Source organism: Vigna unguiculata, chromosome 9 (assembly GCF_004118075.2).
Source record: "Vigna unguiculata cultivar IT97K-499-35 chromosome 9, ASM411807v1, whole genome shotgun sequence".
In the NCBI taxonomy this organism is placed as follows: Eukaryota; Viridiplantae; Streptophyta; class Magnoliopsida; order Fabales; family Fabaceae; genus Vigna; species Vigna unguiculata.
The window spans coordinates 37,790,914-37,810,584 of NC_040287.1; the positions used below are offsets into that span (position 1 = coordinate 37,790,914).

General features: G+C 30.9%; 2 protein-coding genes across 6 annotated transcripts; one reads left to right on the plus strand and one right to left on the minus strand.

The window, feature by feature from the left end:
* Positions 1 to 1,558: 1,558 nt before the first annotated feature.
* Positions 1,559 to 6,623, minus strand: LOC114163749. 5 transcript variants are annotated; one of them, XM_028048045.1, is made up of 9 exons: positions 6,485 to 6,621; positions 6,062 to 6,333; positions 4,881 to 5,541; positions 4,345 to 4,544; positions 4,001 to 4,245; positions 2,546 to 3,696; positions 2,362 to 2,440; positions 2,068 to 2,264; positions 1,559 to 1,946 (listed from the first exon to the last, which is right to left on the minus strand). In XM_028048045.1, the coding sequence occupies exons 2-6, from the start codon at positions 6,331 to 6,333 to the stop codon at positions 3,002 to 3,004; spliced, it is 2,073 nt and encodes a 690-aa protein (XP_027903846.1). In that variant the 5' UTR covers positions 6,485 to 6,621; the 3' UTR covers positions 1,559 to 1,946; positions 2,068 to 2,264; positions 2,362 to 2,440; positions 2,546 to 3,001. The 5 variants fall into 5 exon arrangements, with proteins under 5 accessions (XP_027903846.1, XP_027903845.1, XP_027903848.1 ...); XM_028048044.1 differs by having other exon boundaries at positions 2,362 to 2,452; XM_028048047.1 differs by having other exon boundaries at positions 2,362 to 3,696; positions 4,881 to 5,583; positions 6,485 to 6,623.
* Positions 6,624 to 11,289: 4,666 nt separating this feature from the next.
* Positions 11,290 to 13,021, plus strand: LOC114196305 (molybdate transporter 1-like). The gene has a single exon (XM_028086907.1). The coding sequence runs from the start codon at positions 11,366 to 11,368 to the stop codon at positions 12,779 to 12,781; it is 1,416 nt and encodes a 471-aa protein (XP_027942708.1). The 5' UTR covers positions 11,290 to 11,365; the 3' UTR covers positions 12,782 to 13,021.
* Positions 13,022 to 19,671: the final 6,650 nt, after the last annotated feature.

Genomic DNA, 19,671 nt, shown 5'->3' on the forward strand with positions numbered 1-19,671 from the left:
TTAATATATAGAATGATTGTATTTAATATAAAACGGAGTTGAATACAATTGTTTAATACTCCTGACTCAAACAGTATGGAATTGAATTAAAAATCAAAATTCAAGTACTTATTTAATAATTAAATATACTTTTTGTTATTTAGCCTTATTATTAGTGATATAAAAGTCTATAAATATATATCAATATCAAATAAAAATTTCACTCAACACTTAATTATTCTTTATATCATTTACCGAAAGTTCTTACAAACTTCAACATCACATACTCTTATACAAATCAACATCTCTTTTATCTTTAACAACTAAACTAAAATTCATGCTGAGCAATCCTACAAAATCTAATAAAATAAAATAAAACTTGATTCCTTCAAATGTAGTTAAAGTAACACTTTTCTTTCTTGTAAAAATAGAAAAAGAATGTTTTTCTTCAACTCAAAATATTTTTATTAATGTTTTCTTCTACTTCATATTTAATATACCATTAAATTAAACACGAACTCCATAAACTTTTCATCCTTTCTGTTCACTATCTCGGAATTTCCAAATAAGAATTTTTTTAAAGATCGGCTTAGTGTGTTTACATAAATCTCAGCAAAGAATATTATCTTTTGCTTTCTGAACATTCATTATATTCTAATGTCAATCTCCTAAGAAACAACCCTCAACAAGAGAAGATGCACGGAATTTTATCATGTGCACGTAAGAGAGGTACGTGGCAATGAAAAATATGCGTTTAGGTTATTGCATAATTACCTAATCCGTAAGTAAACTATTACTTTAATTGAGTCGAAGCAAAACCTGATTGGTTCGAGTGCTTCAAATAAACGTTGTTGCTTTCATATGTTAACCTCTGAAGTCAAGATTGACGATGCCGAAAGAGGAAGTGTGTACCTATGTCTCGGTGCCAAGTGGAAAGGTTTGGTTTATTATATTCTCAATAATGCGTTTCGTGACAAAGATAGCTTTTGCGAGTGTCAATCATTGTGATATTTATCTGAAAAATCGGTGAAAGCTGAAAAGGACTTTCGTAAACACAGATTAGGGTTTTTGATTGTTGATAAGGTTTACGAAATGTACGAGAAACATTATTTTAACTCTAAAAGTCTGGACTAACTTATACACACAGTTTTATGCAGATGCGTGAAATCAAACCAGGGTTTGTTAATGGAAATTGTTTACCACACGTTATAGCGACACAAGAAATATGTCTTAGTTTTGGTTTTGCGTAATAGTTATTACGATTTCGTCTAACTTTAGTTTTTTCTGTATCAAGATTGTGTAACTTACGGAAATTTAATAAACTTTATAGTTTTGGTAGTACATTCAATCATACTTATTGTCTATACATGTAGGTACGAGATGCATTAGAGATATTCACAGGTCAAATGAAAATGATAATATTTTATTGTTAGGATATTAACTTTTACCCTTACTAATAAATAATCCATAGAAATACTTCTTTGTTCATTCCATTCACACTTGATTATTCTCCATGTTAGTTTAATAACGAACAGATTATTGTTTTTTTTATTGATTCATTTAGGATACAAATTTAAGATACCGAAATAATCGACCTTTTTTTTACACTTTTTAGATAAATTCTAAGAAAAGGCTTAAACAAGTCAAAACGCTCCCAAATGAGCGTTTCCCCTTGGATAGAGAGAAAAACAGTGACTAGAAATTTCAACAGATATGATGAAACTGTACAAATGGTTGATGCCTCAACCATAGAATTCTAGTTTCGTTTTTGATATAGCAATTTCTCTTTCAATGATGCTATTGTTGAACTTAAGTAGGATGGATATGTCTTTTTCTATACATTTCTTTCCACCTTTTGTTATGTGACGTTTAATGATTTGTCACCTGTGTATCCTCCACCAAGAGACCATAACCGAAGTCGCGGGGAGCCTGGGAACCACGTGAAAATCTACTTCAACAATCACGCCCTGAAAATCATCGGAATCAATTGAGACATATCAAATCCATAAACATTGTATGGTGAGAATAAAAAATGAAATTTAATGAAAATGTCTATTCCACTAGTGGACAAGTTGAATGGCTCCATACATGTAGGTGCCAGGCAACCACCACAGAATTGGTGGCGATTGTAGCACAGTAGTAGATTTCAAAGCAACTTAAAGCTCAGAAAGAAATGCATCTAGTCACGGAATATCTACAAAGCCCCATCATCAAGCATGAATAACTTCTTTCTCTATTCTGTAGCATGAACTTGAATTCTTGTCTGTAGCTACCTTCAGGGCACGCTGATACAAAAACAATGGATCAAATTGCCAATTACAGCAGTCAGAAGACCAAGAACATTCCGGTTAGTTAAAAGGAACACCAGAAAGGAATATTTACCAAGTGATATAGGATTATAGAGATCATAACCCATTATGCTCAGTCTGGCAGTAGGGGTTTAGGTAGTATGAATGAGGGTCTAAATTCAAACCTTCTTGTCATTATTGTACACACACAAACAATGTATAGTGAATATAAAACAAAACATTAATATAGTTTTGTTATATTAGATTTGATTGCTTACACTGACGGCATGATGGTTTGATCTGCATTGACGTCTGAATGCATGTTAACAACCTCAACAAGACCCTGACTGTTTTGTTCGTTCCTTTTCATTTCTTTTGGCACTCTGGAGGTCATCCTCCCCAAAATAGGGAAAAACATCTGACAAATATTGAGCCTGCCAGATAACAGCCTTAAATATGCATTGGAGAAGCTTCCTCAAACTTCCAACAACCATGGCACGAACTCCACTCTACGCTGTATTTGGAAGGTCAAGAATCTTTTTGCAAAAATTCTTCTGGTTTCGTAAACTGAACAGTTCTGGAATGGGCACCTCCTTACAAGCAATATTACATCATTTTTTTATCCTTGCAAATTCATTGCCTAAGGATAACAAGCCATGACATAGCCTCAAGTGGATAAGCATGAAAATGAGCTTCAACCCCAACATAGTCAATCTATTTTCAAAACGGGCCAGTCACTGGATGCGTTGAAAAAGCAGAGGATTTTCAGCCATTTGAGAACTTAAATCAACAGATATAGGCTGGAGCAATCCACTGTTGGACAAGTCTTTCAAGGCCTTAATGTCTTGTTGCAAACGGGCCACATGTAGTACAGTATGGTCCAGAACTAAAGGATCATCAGGAGGATTTTGGAGAAGGGTGAGCAAAGTCTGTTTATAAACATGAGCAGACAATGATGGTTTTGCAACCTGCCGATGTCTACAGAAATTTGCCACTTTGATGACATGTTTACAGAGGTTTCCCAACCTAGACCAGGAACAATCACAAAGTGAAAATTCTGAACCAGGATTCCAAACTGTATATACCAAACTTCTGTCAGTCTGGGATAAAACTTTGGCAAGATGGAGATTTTGCTCATCCAGCATCACATCAACATCAGGAATACGAAGAGCATGATTCCAAGCATTAGAGGAGAAAGAATTGTCCCTTAGATTCTCAAAATATCCTGTCTCTAAACTGTACTGAGTCAACCAGTATGACGAGTGAAATTCAGTAGTTAAAGCATGGATTAACCAGTCAACTCTTAGCCAGAAATTACCATAATCCTCCTTCAGAAGCATAGATTTTAATGTTAGATGATAGGATTCTATTGCAGCATGGGGCTCAGGGTTTGTCACCGGGAATGATTTTATGGCATCAATCCACATATCTGCATGAGAAAGCACAGAGCAACGATATTCAAGAACCAGTATTAATTCTAAAAATACTCAAACGACTGGATACTCCACTAATTATAATGAAAATAATCAGTCAGTTGTGGAAACACTAACGCAACTATTGCCCAACAAAACTTAAGGCAGCAATCTGGAGGTGAGACTGAGAATGAAATGAATTTGGATATAAAATCTGAATCAGAGTGTTTCAGATCAAAACTAATTATGATGTGTGGCTACAGCAGCAAAAAGCAGATATTTCTTCAATGAATACAAAATTAATCATCAATTGACCAATACCTATTCTAGATTGCCAATGGTTCTTGAAATAGTCCATAAAGGCACACTGGTCAACAAAAATTTGCATAAACTCTTCAAGAGAATCCATAGCATTTGGCCCACATTTTGTACAGTACAGAATCCATTCCAAATGCATAAACATCTCGCGTTGCACCTCAAAGTTGCAGCATTTTTTGAGGAGTTTTTTAACCAAAGCACGGCGAACATGCCAGGCACATAACAGGATGCGACACTGGAAAGCCTCTCTGCAACGAGCAAGATCACACTCCATTTGCTATTCAGGTGGGTCTCTTACAAATACAAAAAAGTTTAACGAAACTAAAGAACCACACTAGTCTCTTTACCTTATGATAGAAAATTGCAAAGATGGATCATCCAACAAAATAGCATTCGGCCTCCATCTGGGATCCTTTGATCGTAATCTTTCAGATAGCGATACAATCCACTTATGAATAGATTTACCAACAAAAGAAGAGGTGATGATCCAGGCAACCGGAATTGCATTTTGGGATGAATTGAAAACAAGTAAAGAACATAGAGGATACTGTCAATGACAATAAAGAAAAAACGTATGAGACATTCTAAAGTCCTGCAATATTCTGCTGACGTAACTAATTTTTCCTCGTAACAAAAGAAGGCCTGGGTGTGTGTGCATGTGTATTATTCATGATTATATTGATGAAATTGATTACTAACTACTAACTACTAATGGCCAAGGCAGATTCAGGATGTACTATATACGTTTCTTCTAAACATGCCCTTTTCCCATCTAAACAAACTAAAAATCATAGCCTTTACCCAGTCCTGACTTCATGCATAACTAAGTAATAAAATGTAAGTTCTCGGTCGAAAAGGTAAACACAAGAGCATTGTGCAATACCTTGAGCTTTTTCAAGCCAAAACCTGAATGAAGCGAAATTAAACTATTATTTCCATAACGGAGCATTTGTTCCAGCTGCCAATCTGTCTGTATACCCAACACAAATGGTTCTGAAACTGACTTATCTTGAAAATAGAAAACATGCTTCTGATGCCTCTGAACCCATATCTTTACACTGCGTTCATCATTTTCGTGTAGCTCATGTGAAGAATTACGAATAGTCCTTTCCATATTACGCACATCATTTCGAGTGAGAAAATCATCACGGTTTTGGGGCCCACCTAGCTTCTGCATCTCCTCTGAATGGTGCTGTACTATCTTATCCAAAGATATTCCAACATAAAGCAAAGACATCACTTTCTGGCGTAACTCATCTGAAATTCGTGGAGCATACATAGCTCTCGTCCCCACCGCATCCCTGTCAAGCAATCCATGACATGGTGACCCTGATTTATCTACGTGCCTTTTTTGGTTATATATGATAAGTGCAAGGAGAGGTCTGGTGTACAGTCTTTTAATAGTGAAATGGCAAAGGCACCCTCTCATCATGTGACGCCGCCCGGGCCTGCTCCCCTTCCCTGAAGCAGGCTTGGAGCTCATACCATCCCCTACGCCTGAGTCAGTGTCTCTGTAGTCTTCGGGACCATAAGAACACCAGTATCTAAATATCAATGCATAGTTTCACATTGCCTATTAGCCAAATCTGTTCATATTTTAAGTCAACTGAGGCTTGAATCACAAAACCATAAAAACAAAAAGATCCACAATTTGAAGGAGAAATGAATAAATAGTTTATATAGAGAGAGTATTTTTATAAGAACTTCCAAGAGCAAAAATAAAATAAGTTTTTCCATAAGCAAAAATTAGCTAATGCACAAGTTAAAAAAAGAGAAACTATATGAGATAGCTTCTACAAATTGCCTTACGGATTTTAGCTTAATAAACAAACCAATAAGTGTTTATAGAGAACTTTCTCCGAACAGACCCATATTGTCATTCAATCTCATGTGGCCTCTATGATAAGTTTGTTGATCTCTATAATATCTATCTTAAAATCCATATCTGTTGAAAAATTAAACCCAATTTTACCTCTACACCAACCATACATTGAAATTAAACTAGAAAATAGTTAAGTATATTTTCGTAACTGTAAGTTTGAATTGAAAGAAAACTAATCTTACAGAGTGTATTCAAGGTAACCATCAACCCTTGGTTTGGCAATGCTTCCTTCAGGTCGCTTCCTTCTTGATTCTATGCGAAAACTCGCAGGGCATTCGGGATTGGAAGATTCCCCTTTGACAAAATCATCAACTCTGGCAAAAGGTATGAGAGCAATATCATCACCACCTTGGCGACCACCTTCCAATCTAACCCAATTTATGTGAGCAGCAGAAAACTCTGTACAAAGAGGATCTTGCACAGGAAGGTTCAGAATGTCCTCCATTCTCGGCATCTAACATTCCCCAAACAAAATCAACAACTCAAAATATCACCCATTTCCAATTCCAATTAATGAATCATATCATCCCCATTCTCCACAATTAAACCGAAAGAATTCTTGTAACATTAATAGTAAAAATTCTTGACGGGAAAATTCGGTTTACCTTGGTCGCATTCGCGTCAACGAAGTGGATGCAATGTTTTGGGATCAACGAGAAGTAGAATTCAGCGAGTGAGAGAAGTCTTCGATCGAATAGAGACAACAAAGATCAAGCACAAACGAAACTATGATTCTAGTTGAAATGGGCCTTCTAATTCCGTTTGCATGGCGATAATTGCTTTTTGCACCCATGTGTACGTTAAAGATAAAATTGTGTAATATGAAATTTTGAAATGTAGGGTTCAAAAACCATTTTTGTTTTTAGTATGAAAAACACTTATGGTTTATGCAATTCGTATAAAACTTCGAGGATAAGAAGTGACTCTGGAAATGCAGAATCCGTGAAAGATGTATTCCAAATTTTGGGATCCGAAAGTGCTTATTTACATTAAAAAAGTTAATAAATTATGTAATTTAAAAAACATATATATTTTAAAAATTATGATTTGAAAATTATATTCATATAAAATAAAACTTTTAGACTGTACAATCTAGCTTTTTTTAATTGAATTATTCAATATTGAAGGTTTTTATTAAATGTGTTGACGAGGAATGCCTTATACATCTCGTTGTAAAATATCTTGTTATTACTTTTTCACAAATAATAATATATTTCACTTATTTATTGTAAAAACTTCAATAAAATCTCCTCGACCAAATTATTGCTTCAAATGCCGTAGGTGATATATCAACTTTACATACTATTTTACTCTATAATTTAAATTTTATTTACGTAGAAAATAATCGGCAGTTAAAGAGTCATAAACGTGATTACAAATGAATGTAACACTTTGATATTGTATTATAATTAATTGTACTTAAGTGTGAACTAAGGAAAAATATAATACTACATTTTTCTAAAATATGAAATATAAAAGTTAAATCCATATATATATATATATATATATATATATATATATATATATTCTGAATCACACAATTTAGTGTTAAAAGTTTACTTTCAAATTTGTGTAATATGAAAGACTTTTTCCAACTTTCATATCGTAAAATTCAACGATCTCAATTGAGGAGAATATACAATTATGAAAACCTCCAAACTAGAAACCATGTACTCCAATGTCATTTGAGAGAAAAGATGTAAAGTTTTGAAATGGCCTCTACTTTTGCACTCCTGGACTTTCCTTGAGCATTACCACAATTTATATATCCAAAAATTTCAAAATCACAATTTTATCTTTCAGAAAAGTGACTTTCGAATTATATATTTCACAATTATAACAACGACGATGATGGAAGAAGCAACAACGCAATGATGGTGTGGTACAATGGTAAAAGGTAGTTTAAACTTTTTCTATTTGTGGGTAAATGCAATTAGTATTTGTGGGTGTGTATAAAGTAATAAGGTTTTCAAATTTGCGTTGTTGGGCAAATTATGGGCAGAAAAAACAATGCTCCTGTGACCCATCGCCAGGTTGGCTTCTTACTATTAAATAGAAAAATAAGATAAAAAACAAGTAACACAAAAATATAACAACGTGAAAATTCTAAAATTGGAGAAAAATTATTAACTCAAAAAATAATTATTATGTGTAAATTTATATACAGATAAAACATTCTCAATCCTTTGACTTTAAGTACACTCTCTCCCAAGAAAAATTTAATTACATCTTACAATACTTTACAAGAAAGGATAGGAAAAGTCAAATATTAACTCAAAGTGACTTAGTCTTAGACTTGGGACAAAAAATATCATGAACTTAGAATCCATTATATAGTTAATAATATTCACTTCTTCAATTATTTTAAACGATGTGAGACTTTTTAAAATATGTTATTTTCATCTGCATAATAATAAGGGTGGTACAATGGATGTAAAAAAAAAGTGTAAAAGTTATCACAATATATTTTAATTTTTTATGCAAATGCATATCAGATTTAATATCATTCCCAACTATCAACTAGTTCACAGTTGTTGTTTTTTTGTGTTATTCTTTAAATAGTTTTTTTTTTTTTTTAAATATGGATATGTTTTATTGACTCTTAACTTTTCTTGTTTGTTACGCATTAACTAATACATAAGCATGCTCATTTGTTATATTATAAATAATTTATCTGTAAACATATTTATATGCACTATATCGAGTTTAAGAATACAAATAATTCAAAACATGTTTAATTTTAATTATAATAGATGTCCTGTAATATGATATATATTTAATTTTGAAACATAATAAACTTATTTTGAAATACAATATGATATATATTTAATTTTGAAATTTATTTTGAAATATACTTAATAGTCTAAGTATCAGGTGTTACAATAAATTAAAGTATCTGGAATAAAAGTTTGAAAGCGCATGCAGGGATAGAGAAAATGATACAAGAAATTCCCATATTGTATGGATGTGGGATGAAAATTATGAAACGTGAAATAAATTACTTGTTCAAATTGAATAATTAGTAAATTATAACATTTTCATTTAAAGTTTTAAGAAAATATAATATGTATTTATATTTTATTTTTTCTTAATTAATTTTTAAAATATTTTAAAACTTTTTTATCCCTCGACTTATTTTTCTATCATTACATCCCATATAATTTATAATTTTAACGTAAATTTACTGAAAAGAATCAAATTAGGTTTATTTAAAACATATTAAAACTTAATTAAATAAAAAGAAATACATATACTAAAGTAAATATTAAATATAATGTGAGACCCCTTTCTCTTTTACACTCCTATTCTGTAAAAAGGGTTGGGCCTGACCTTTTCGAGGGCCCAAGTTCAGCCCACTTTGGCACCTCAAGACCGCTTTCAGTCACTCACTTCTCTATTCTACCTCATTTCACATAAACAGTTCCCTCCTGTGTCTCCTGTGCTGAAAGCTCTGCTAGGACTTGAACGAACGATTTCAAAAGTTGAACTCTCCTTCTACCACGTAAGTTGATCCCTCCTCTTGGTTCCTTTCGTTTTCAGTTCCTAAGCTCTAGTCTCACATCAATCTCTATAAGTCTAAGTTATTTTCGTACTTTTATGTCTCTTATTTCAGTTTCCTAAGCTGTTGTTGAGCTGTGGTGAGCTTCTGTTAGGGCTATCGTTTCCTTTAGCCTTCTTTTTCCAGGTAAGGGAAGCTAGGTTCTTTTTCGCGTTTTTGAAATATGTGGTTTGTTTTGGTTTCTGTTTCATGCTTAAATGATTGGAAAACGTTAGTTTTGGTATATTTCTGAGTTAGGGGTTCAAATATTCATGAAACTGTGATGTTTGACGTCATTTCTTGTATTCTGATGCGTCGCACAGTCGCTGGGCGACTGTGTATTTTTCTCTGATATACGCAGTTTTAATAAAATTGACTTTTCTGACTCATTAACCGTTGGATTGAGCTCAAATTTTGACATTTGGTTCGTAACATGCTATTTTATGGTTTGACCGGTTGGATCGTGGATTAGATGTGTGTAACTCAAGAAATGTGTCATGCATTACTGCAGTAATTTTGGTTTTGTGATAATAAATTTACTTAGGAATTTTGGTGTAAGAATTATGGTTGTGCGTTATGTTTTATTGTATGGAATTGTAGGCACTTAAATGTTGGCACTCATTTATTTAGGATGAATACTATTTTGTGATATATGTATGTCATGGTATGCATTTATAAAGTATGAGATTAAATGGAATCTTGTTATGTTTGAGTATGAAGTGGAAAACATGACTTGTTTGATTGGTGGTGGTTTGGCATGAGACTTGAATGATTGAGATGACATGTGGAAATTGTTGGTAAAAGAGTTTCAAGGGAAACTCTTAGTGATGGTGGTTAGTGTATATCTTGATATATATAGGAGATGTCTAGATAAAAGAAGTATCCTGAACTCTAAAAATGTCTAGATAAAGGAAGTATCCTGAACTCTAAAAATTATTCACGCTCACATAGAGTAGAATAATTTATGCGGGTGAGAGTGGTAGGAGGTCCTAGTCTTGGGACATATTGGGCCCAAGAAATTAAAGGATTAACCCTGTGTGTGGTTGGGTGATAACCCCTTGCGTCTAGACTCTGCAGAGTTTAGAAACCAACACATGTGCATACTTCGTTTAGAATTATATATCAAGAGTATGAGTATGATCATTGAGTCCTTCAATTGTTTGCTTTCACATGTTTTGGGTGCTTACTGCTTTGCTTGTCTATAACCTGTTTTATAATATGGTTGCTCAATAACATGTTAAATATTTTATCTCTAGCTTATCCTTTTGATTGTGTTTTTCTTATGTGGTGTTTCTTTTTGCGATGATCACCAAATCCATGGTGTGAGCAGACGTGGTGTGAGCAGACGTGCAGATTTTGAAGATCGTTGGGATGATAGAGATGTTGTTGTCTTGTTTTAGGCATGGCAGCTGGAGCTCTTTTGAGCAACTTTTGTCATACCGTTTTATTTATTTATTTTTTATTTTTATTTTTTTGCAACTCCTTGCTCTGTGAACACTCAAGTTAAGCTCATGACCAATGTTTTGTGCCTTAGTACTCTTCCTCTAATAATATTATTGATAACTTTAGGATTATTCTTATATGTTTTCTGTTGGTGCTTCATTTTATACCATAACCCTATAACATTTTATTGATTAGAATTATTCTACTAAATTGGAACGTTATATATAACATCAAATTACTAATTAAACATAAAATTTATAGATAAAATGAGTTACATTAAAATATTTAATTTATCAAACATACTTTAAAAAAATTAGATACTTGTTTTTATGGAAGGTTTGATTTAAACTCTTATGTATTAATATATGAAATATTTTTCTTTCTTCCGAAAACTCTCTTAACAAATCAATGGCAGAAAAACATTGATTTGAAATGCAAACATGTTTTCGACAGTGACACTTGTTTGAACAGTATAAAAGCAGAGTTCCCTTTCACTCTTCTTCTCATGCTCCATTCTTCAGAGCTTAACTCTCACTCCATTTCCATGGCACAACCCTCTCCAACCCCAGACTCAAGTTCCTCCACCGTGCAGAAAGTAAAACGCAACCTCGTCATGCGTTCCACCTGGGCCGAACTAAACGGCGCCATGGGCGACCTAGGCACCTACATACCCATAGTCTTGTCCCTAACCCTAGCAAAACAACTCAACCTCGGCACCACATTGATCTTCACCGGCTTCTACAACATCGTCACCGGAGCCATCTACGGCGTCCCCATGCCCGTCCAGCCCATGAAATCAATCGCCGCCGTCGCCCTCGCCGACCCCACCTTCTCCGTTCCCGAGATCATGGCCTCCGGGATCCTCACCGGAGCCACTCTCTTGGTGCTCGGCGTCACCGGACTCATGCAGCTAGCTTACAAGCTCATTCCTTTATGCGTCGTGAGGGGAATTCAGCTCGCGCAGGGCTTGTCCTTCGCGTTGACCGCGGTCAAATACGTGAGGAAAGTGCAAGACCTCCCCAAATCCAAATCTTTGGAGAACAGGCACTGGCTTGGGTTTGACGGGTTGATTCTCGCCACACTATGTGTTTGTTTTATTGTCACTATAAACGGTGCTGACGAGGACCATGGTTGTCACCGCCAGGATCAAGGTCAAGAAGAATTGAGGCGTGAAACCCAAGTTAGAAGCAAAATGAGGAAGGTGAGAAGGGTTTTTTTCTCCCTTCCTTCTGCTTTTCTGGTGTTTGTGCTGGGTGTGGTTTTGGCTTTTGTAAGAAGGCCAAGGGTTATGCATGAGTTTAGATTTGGACCCTCTTCCATAGAGGTGGTGAAAATGTCTAAACATGCATGGAGGCAAGGATTTATAAAGGGTACTATTCCTCAACTCCCATTGTCAATTTTGAACTCTGTGATAGCTGTTTGTAAGCTTTCATCAGACTTGTTTCCGGGTAAGGATTTCTCAGTGACATCGCTGTCTGTAACTGTGGGGTTGATGAACCTTGTGGGAGGGTGGTTTGGGGCAATGCCATGTTGCCATGGGGCAGGTGGGCTTGCAGGGCAATACAAGTTTGGAGGGAGAAGTGGTGGGTGTGTGGCACTTCTTGGTGCAGCCAAATTGGTGTTGGGGTTTGTGTTGGGGAGTTCATTGGCTCATTTTTTCAACCAGTTTCCTGTGGGGATATTAGGGGTGTTGCTATTGTTTGCTGGGATTGAACTAGCCATGGCTTCTAGGGACATGAACACCAAAGAAGATTCCTTTGTTATGCTCATTTGTACTGCAGTTTCTTTGGTGGGTTCCAGTGCTGCTCTTGGTTTTCTGTGTGGGATGATTGTTTTTGTGCTTCTTAAGCTCAGGGATTGGACCAATGGCAAGCCACTGAATGCTATTTGGAGGCATGAAGACACAAATGAACAAGTGTGAAGGAGAAAAATAGGATATTGAATATGTATCTCATTATCTATATATGCTGTTGCTAATTAATGGGTTATCAGTGTCTTGTAGTGTAAATAATTGCATGACTTAGAATAAATCGTCTCATGCAAGTTTCTTTTTGTTGCCAATTATTCTAGCTTTTTCTGGGATTTGACACTGAAATGTTGAAGTTTTAGTCATGTATTTGTAAGGAAAGAATATAAATATGTAGCTTCTGCTTCAAGTTTTGCTATGGCTCTTATTCTTCTATCTCTGCTTGTATACATGTGTAAAATGGTGAGTATATGTACTTGTGATTGTTTTTTCATTCTCTTATGTTATGTTTACATTCATGACTTCTTTCACCCAATAATTCTTACCTCTGATTTTTTTTTATATAATTAAAAAAATTTATTCTTTTTGTTTATTATATTAGTCCTAATGAAACTAGTTATGTTTTAGTGTGAAAAGATTGTTTTTCTTATCTTATTCTTGGTCTCTTGTGTAGGTAGCATTTCACTAATTAAGTTTGTTGTATTCTTTTTCTTTCATGAGTGTGATATTTTAATATGCATGTGGGGTTGTGTTAATCCATCAAACCATCAAAGAAACTTTTTGTTGCATAATCCCTTTTCAAATTGCTTTTTGGCTGGCATTGTTCACCTGATGCTAATTAATTTCTCTGCTTTTTAAAATTTTAAACTTATTTTACACAATGATAAAAAAAAAAAAAAGGTTTCTCCATGATTTTGGTGCTTACTTTTCGGATACAGCTTTTGGTAGTAATGAGCAAACATAATACAAAAGAAAAAAAAACGTTGACACATCCTATTTTAATAACCAGCCATCAAACACTAATTATATATATTTTTATTTAAAAACATATATTCTAACATATCATTAATACAAGATTTTCTATTGAGATGTTACATACAATATCTGACTTTTACATCGTCTTACATTTAAGAGAACAATAGAAAAACTCTTCATGATGGAAATATATATATATATATATATATATATATATATATATATATATATATATATATATCGATTAGTACCATTAAAAAATATGTACTGTTGAGATAGTTAGTTTCTACTTAAACTAACAGAAAAAGGGGTTTTGTGATGCAAGTTATTGAATTTTTAAACTGTGTTATATTTAATTTTTTAAAAATAACACTGAAATATTTTATTTTTAGATTTTTGTTAGCTATTATAAATTTTAATTTTATACATCCTTCAGTAGATGTATGAAAAAACTAAAAAATGAACTTGTACTAAAAAAGATTTAGCCAACTTATTGATTTATTAATGATATTCATGGGTAAAATAATGTGTTCACGAATGAGAAAAAATGTCTCCTACTTTGTGCAAATTGATAGCAAAATTATCAGCTTTTGGAATAAAAGATTTTCCATGCTTTAATGATTGTGGTTTGAAAATCACTTGGTCACATTGGCTAATTAAAAAACAATAAGTGATTGCTTTCAATCTCATCTTATTTGTCCAACGTTTTAAGCCGTAAATATTATTTTTAATTATTTTGCTTTTCGAAAAAAATAGTATTAATAATATTGTTCACTCGTCATGTCTCTTGAATATATAATCATAATCGAATTCATGTGTATAAATGGAATAATATCAATTGAGAGACATTATAGTTCAAATCTAGGTATTTAATGGGTTTTTAAAATTTATTTTTTATTAGATACTTTGGTTTTAGAATAAAGAAAAATAGTATTTTGGAATACTTTTCTTTTCCATATTCTATTATATATAAGTACCTCAGCATGTAGTGGTATGTCTTAAAAATAATAATAGTTTCGAAAGTTTTTGTGTGTAGACACTTTATTCTTATTCCATGGAATATTTTTCTTCTTTTTTTCATATTACTTTTTTATATTAATAATTTAATTATGTTTTTTAACTTAAAGTACTAATGTATATTATTAAAATGGGTTGAAGAATGAATATTTTTATAACGTGACAGAAATCACGTAAATTTAAGAAAAAAAAAACATGAAAAGCACCTCTGAATTGACATTAAAAACCATTTTTTCCACAATTATAAACATAATAGTATAATCAAATTCAAAGTTAAAAAAAAAAAATTGAAGTGGATTTAAGTTCAGACTTTTGAATTGGGGAAGAAACTGGACTAATGTTTTAACAAAGGAACACAAATGAAATTCGGTAATTGATTGTGGTTTATGTGTGAAACTATAAATATATTAAGAATTAAAATAAGAGTATAATGTTGTGAATAAGCATGCACTTTTGTAAGTGGTACTAGTGCTGTATTTGACCTATGCTGCATTATTAGGGATCCTAATGTTTTGTGGTCAAACAGCAAAAGTCAAGAAGGTGTAGGTCCGACATTAATACTCGGAGAGACACTTTTGTTTTAGTTTATATTTATTTTAGGTTAAATTATTTGGTTATTTTATTTGTTAAGTAATATCAATTTAGTTTTTAAGTTTTTTTTTTTTTAAATTTGATCCTCATTTTCTTAAAAATGATTAAAGTTAGTTGTTACCGTCAGTTTGATCAAACGGGGTTAAAGTCAACTACGTGTCAATTTCTTTTTTTTTTTAATTTTTTTTAATTTTTTACACGTATTGTCACGTGTCAAAATCATTCAATTTTGTCCTTATATTAATTTTTAGTTTCAATTTTTGTAAAAATGAAATAATAGTGTCTCTCATTAGATTGAGATTCAATTTACTTTTTTATAAATCTTATGGTATATTCTTATTAAAATTAATATTTTTATTAAATATTTTTAGAAATATTTTAAATTAACTTTAAATTCTATACAAAATATTAAACTTTTATTTTGTTTTAAACTTAAAATTTAATTCCTAAACTTATGTGTGACAAGTTTGTTGATTTTTAATCTTTACTGAGTTTGTATAATATGATACACTTATATCTTTATATACGATGATAAAACTGTTAATTGTTGAAATTAAATTTGGAGTTTAATTTTATTTAATAATAAAACTATAAAAAAAAAGTTTGTTCAAACCATCGCTCTCTTCCGCTCAAATGCACAAAAACAAACGAATGATACAGTCGTTCGCCATCGTTCTTACACAACAATGCGTAAATCCTCGGTTGCTATCACTCTAACACATGAGAATATTTAATATAATTAAATATTCAAAATTCAAGCTAAATACCATTAATTTTAATTTTAATTTGAAGGTTATTTTGATACAAAACAATAAATATTAGCCCTTAACATATATAAATCAGTTAAGAATTATATTATTATGTGTAAAATAAGAAAAGTAAATGTTTACACAAAAATGTATCCTCTTTATAATATATATATATATATATATATATATATATATATATAATATTTAAAAAAAATTGATTATCACATTAATATTAAAAATAAAATTATAAAATATTACCTTTCTTAATATGATTTTGTTTTTAGATACTTTTTTGAATAACAAATATAAATATGTAAACCTTCTTCAAATTCATCTGAACAATTCTCACCTGAATACAAACAAATCGAAAATATAGTTATTTGTAAGAAAAAAAATTGTTATTTACTTTGTCTAATATATACTGTGTTAAAACATAGTATTGTTTATGATAAACACGTCATCTTTGTTATCTCGTGTAATAATGTATTACATTATTTTTTATGACACTTGTTCACTATTATTACTATTACATTTGAGGTCTGTATATAGAACATTTGTTTGTTATTTTATTTACATGTATTTTATCAGTGTATGTATGATATATATTTCAGTTAATACGCAATAGTTTTTCTTTTTTCGTGTTTAATATTGCTTGAACATAATGCATATGTTGGAAAAGAGAACAAAAAACACTTATATGAATTTGAACATGGTCAAAAGGTTTTGAATTATAAGAAAACGAGAATATTGATATAATTTAACTATGACAACCTTTCCGAGTTTCGATATTAATGGGTAGAGATGTCAACGGAACGGATAGGATACGGATAGTAACTCTCTCGTACCCTACCCGCTGGATAAATATTTGTTTCGTACTTGTACTCACATCCGTGCGGATACCCGCATATCTTTTTAATATTCATAGATATCCGCGAATATTTATAAAAGAAAACTTTAATGTTTAATAACAAACTTTAATCATAAATTCAAATAAAAATACAATACGTAACATTTATAAATTTTAAACAAAGTGAAAATAACTCATTTTAAACAAAGTGAAAATAACTCATTTAAACAGTGTTGAATGACAATTTATAAATAAGTGAAGATTTTTTAAAATCAATTGATAAAAAATAATTATTCAAGGTCAATGTAATGTTTTAATAATTCTTTTTTAATTTAAATTAGAGTATAGCGGGTACAGGTATCCACGGATACGAATACTATGATAATCGTACCCATCCCGTTAACAAACAGATATAAAAAATATGCGTATATTCATTACTTGCGGATATCCATTTTCAATATCTATTTTCTACTTGTTAACAGAATTTATCTATAAATATCCATGGCATGTACAATTTTTTTTTTTATCTCTATTTGAGTCATAAATATTTTATATAAGAAAGTCAAGACATTATTACGTGGATCTAAACTCTTAAGATAATATGTATGTGGATTTTATTTATTATATACTGTTATTTAGGCTCATTCTTACTTAATATAAAACCAAACTCGTATTTAAAATTTTAACAAATATGATTAACAAAGGAAATGGTTTTATAATCTTGTATTTTGAAGGTAAGGCACCAAAAGAAGTTGCGAAGGAACACAAAAATTATTATCAAAGTATTAAGTTCAATTAATATTTGTAGATGAAGTACTTTACGTATAAACTTTAATTGAAAGAAGGATTGTATTTGATTAATATGACAAATTAATAACAATAGTGAAACAATTAACATGTTTTAACAAGATATTGAATAATCTTGAGGATATTGAAATGGAATTTGATGATAGATATAAGGCTATATATTTCTTCTTAACGCTTTAAAAAAAAACACTTTAAAGTTTTTCAAGAATAAATTAATATTTGAAAATGATTAAATTATATTCCAAAATAAATGCAAGTGTCAACCAAAAAGAAAGATCTCTAAACCCTTTTGAGAATCTAAGAAAATGGTAATGGATTAATTTAACTTTCTCAAAGTTTAAGAACAGGAAAAAAAAAGGGAAAAAACTTATGTAACTTTAAAAAAAAAGTAAAGGAGAATCAATCATTTAATAATTAAATATTCCAAAAGAAAGTAAGTTTATTTCAAGAAATATTATCTGTAAAGGGGAAGAACTTCTCAATTTTTTTTCAATAACATAATTATGTCTATAGTGTACACTTCAAAGGAAAAAAAAAAAACTAGAAGAAAATTTAACTTTCCATTCTTAGTTAATAAATGAGTTCACCTTTCCCATTTAGATATGAAGATTTCATATGGTTGAATTATTATAGTTTGACAAGTAGCTACACCGTGATTTATTTTGCTAAACAATTATTATCCAAGAAATGTTGCCATGACGTATACCATTACTAATAGTATAAATGTTGTTCTCCTTTTTCTATAGTTTTTATTATCTCATACATGCCAATGATAACTACAAAATAATTGTTTATATGATATAGTGTCGTAACTAAGATTCTTTATTTATTAACACGATTAGGGTTTCTATGCTCTAATGGACTAATAAATGTAGCCACATTCACCATATCAAATCTTTATATTATACTTCCTTTTTATAGTTTAACAAAGTCAATTACTTATCATATCATATATGATATTGTTATTATACAATAAATATAAAATTTTCATAAGTGTTATTACAATTATATTTTGAATTATTAACTAAATATTTAATAGTTTTTTTAGTTCTATATTTATGTACAATAATAATAAATTAATATTTTTATATTATTTATTGTTGACTCAGTGATGTCTCTACGTTCTTTTAAAAGATTCAATGCGATTATTTATGATATATTAAAACTAACTTCATTTAGAAGATAATAATAATAAGTGTCCATACTCATTAATTATCCTCTTCTTTTACATATTTATTATTAATCCCAAAGATGAAACAGAAAGAATAATGTTAACTTATAGAAGAAGTTGTCGCATTGAATCCTTTAAACAAAAATACAAGGAATAAAATCAAAGATTAAATATGTTTTTGGTCTTTCAACTTTTAGTAAAAATTAAAATTAGTCAATCTCTAAAATTTTGGTCCAATTTAGTTCACTAACTTTATAAGTGCATAAATTTAGTCTTTATAACCAAATTTTGTTAAGTTTATTTGACGTTTCAAATGCATTTCATGATTGTTTCTTAGCTCACATTGAAGTAAAAATGTGTCAAACAATTACTCAAATGATATCATGAAATGCATTTGAAACATTAAATAAACTTAACAAAAATTTTGGTAAAAATGACTAAATTCACATAGTTTTAAGGTTGGAACTTAATTGGATCAAAGTTTTAGAGAGTGACTAATTTCAATTTTCATAGAAGTTGAGGAACCAAAAACATATTTAACCCAAAAATCAATTATTATTATTATATAAATATAGAAAAAAATGATATTAAGTCATAATTAAATGAATTCAAAGAAGAAAAAAAATAGAAAAGATAATTTCAATGCACAAAAAACTCGTTAAAACAAATAACAGTGCTAAATTCTAATATCTTTATTCGAACCATAACAAAATTTGTCTAGTGTCAATTAATTATTATACATCAATGAATAGCCCTTTTTGCGTTCACTCATTCTCTAAGTGATAATAATGCACTCTAGCAAGGTGTGGAATAAAAGAATAAAGATTATGAACATATGATATGGTTTGAGATTGAGAGATATGGTTTAGGGTTTAGGTCAAAATAAAAGATTAACCACTTAAAATGC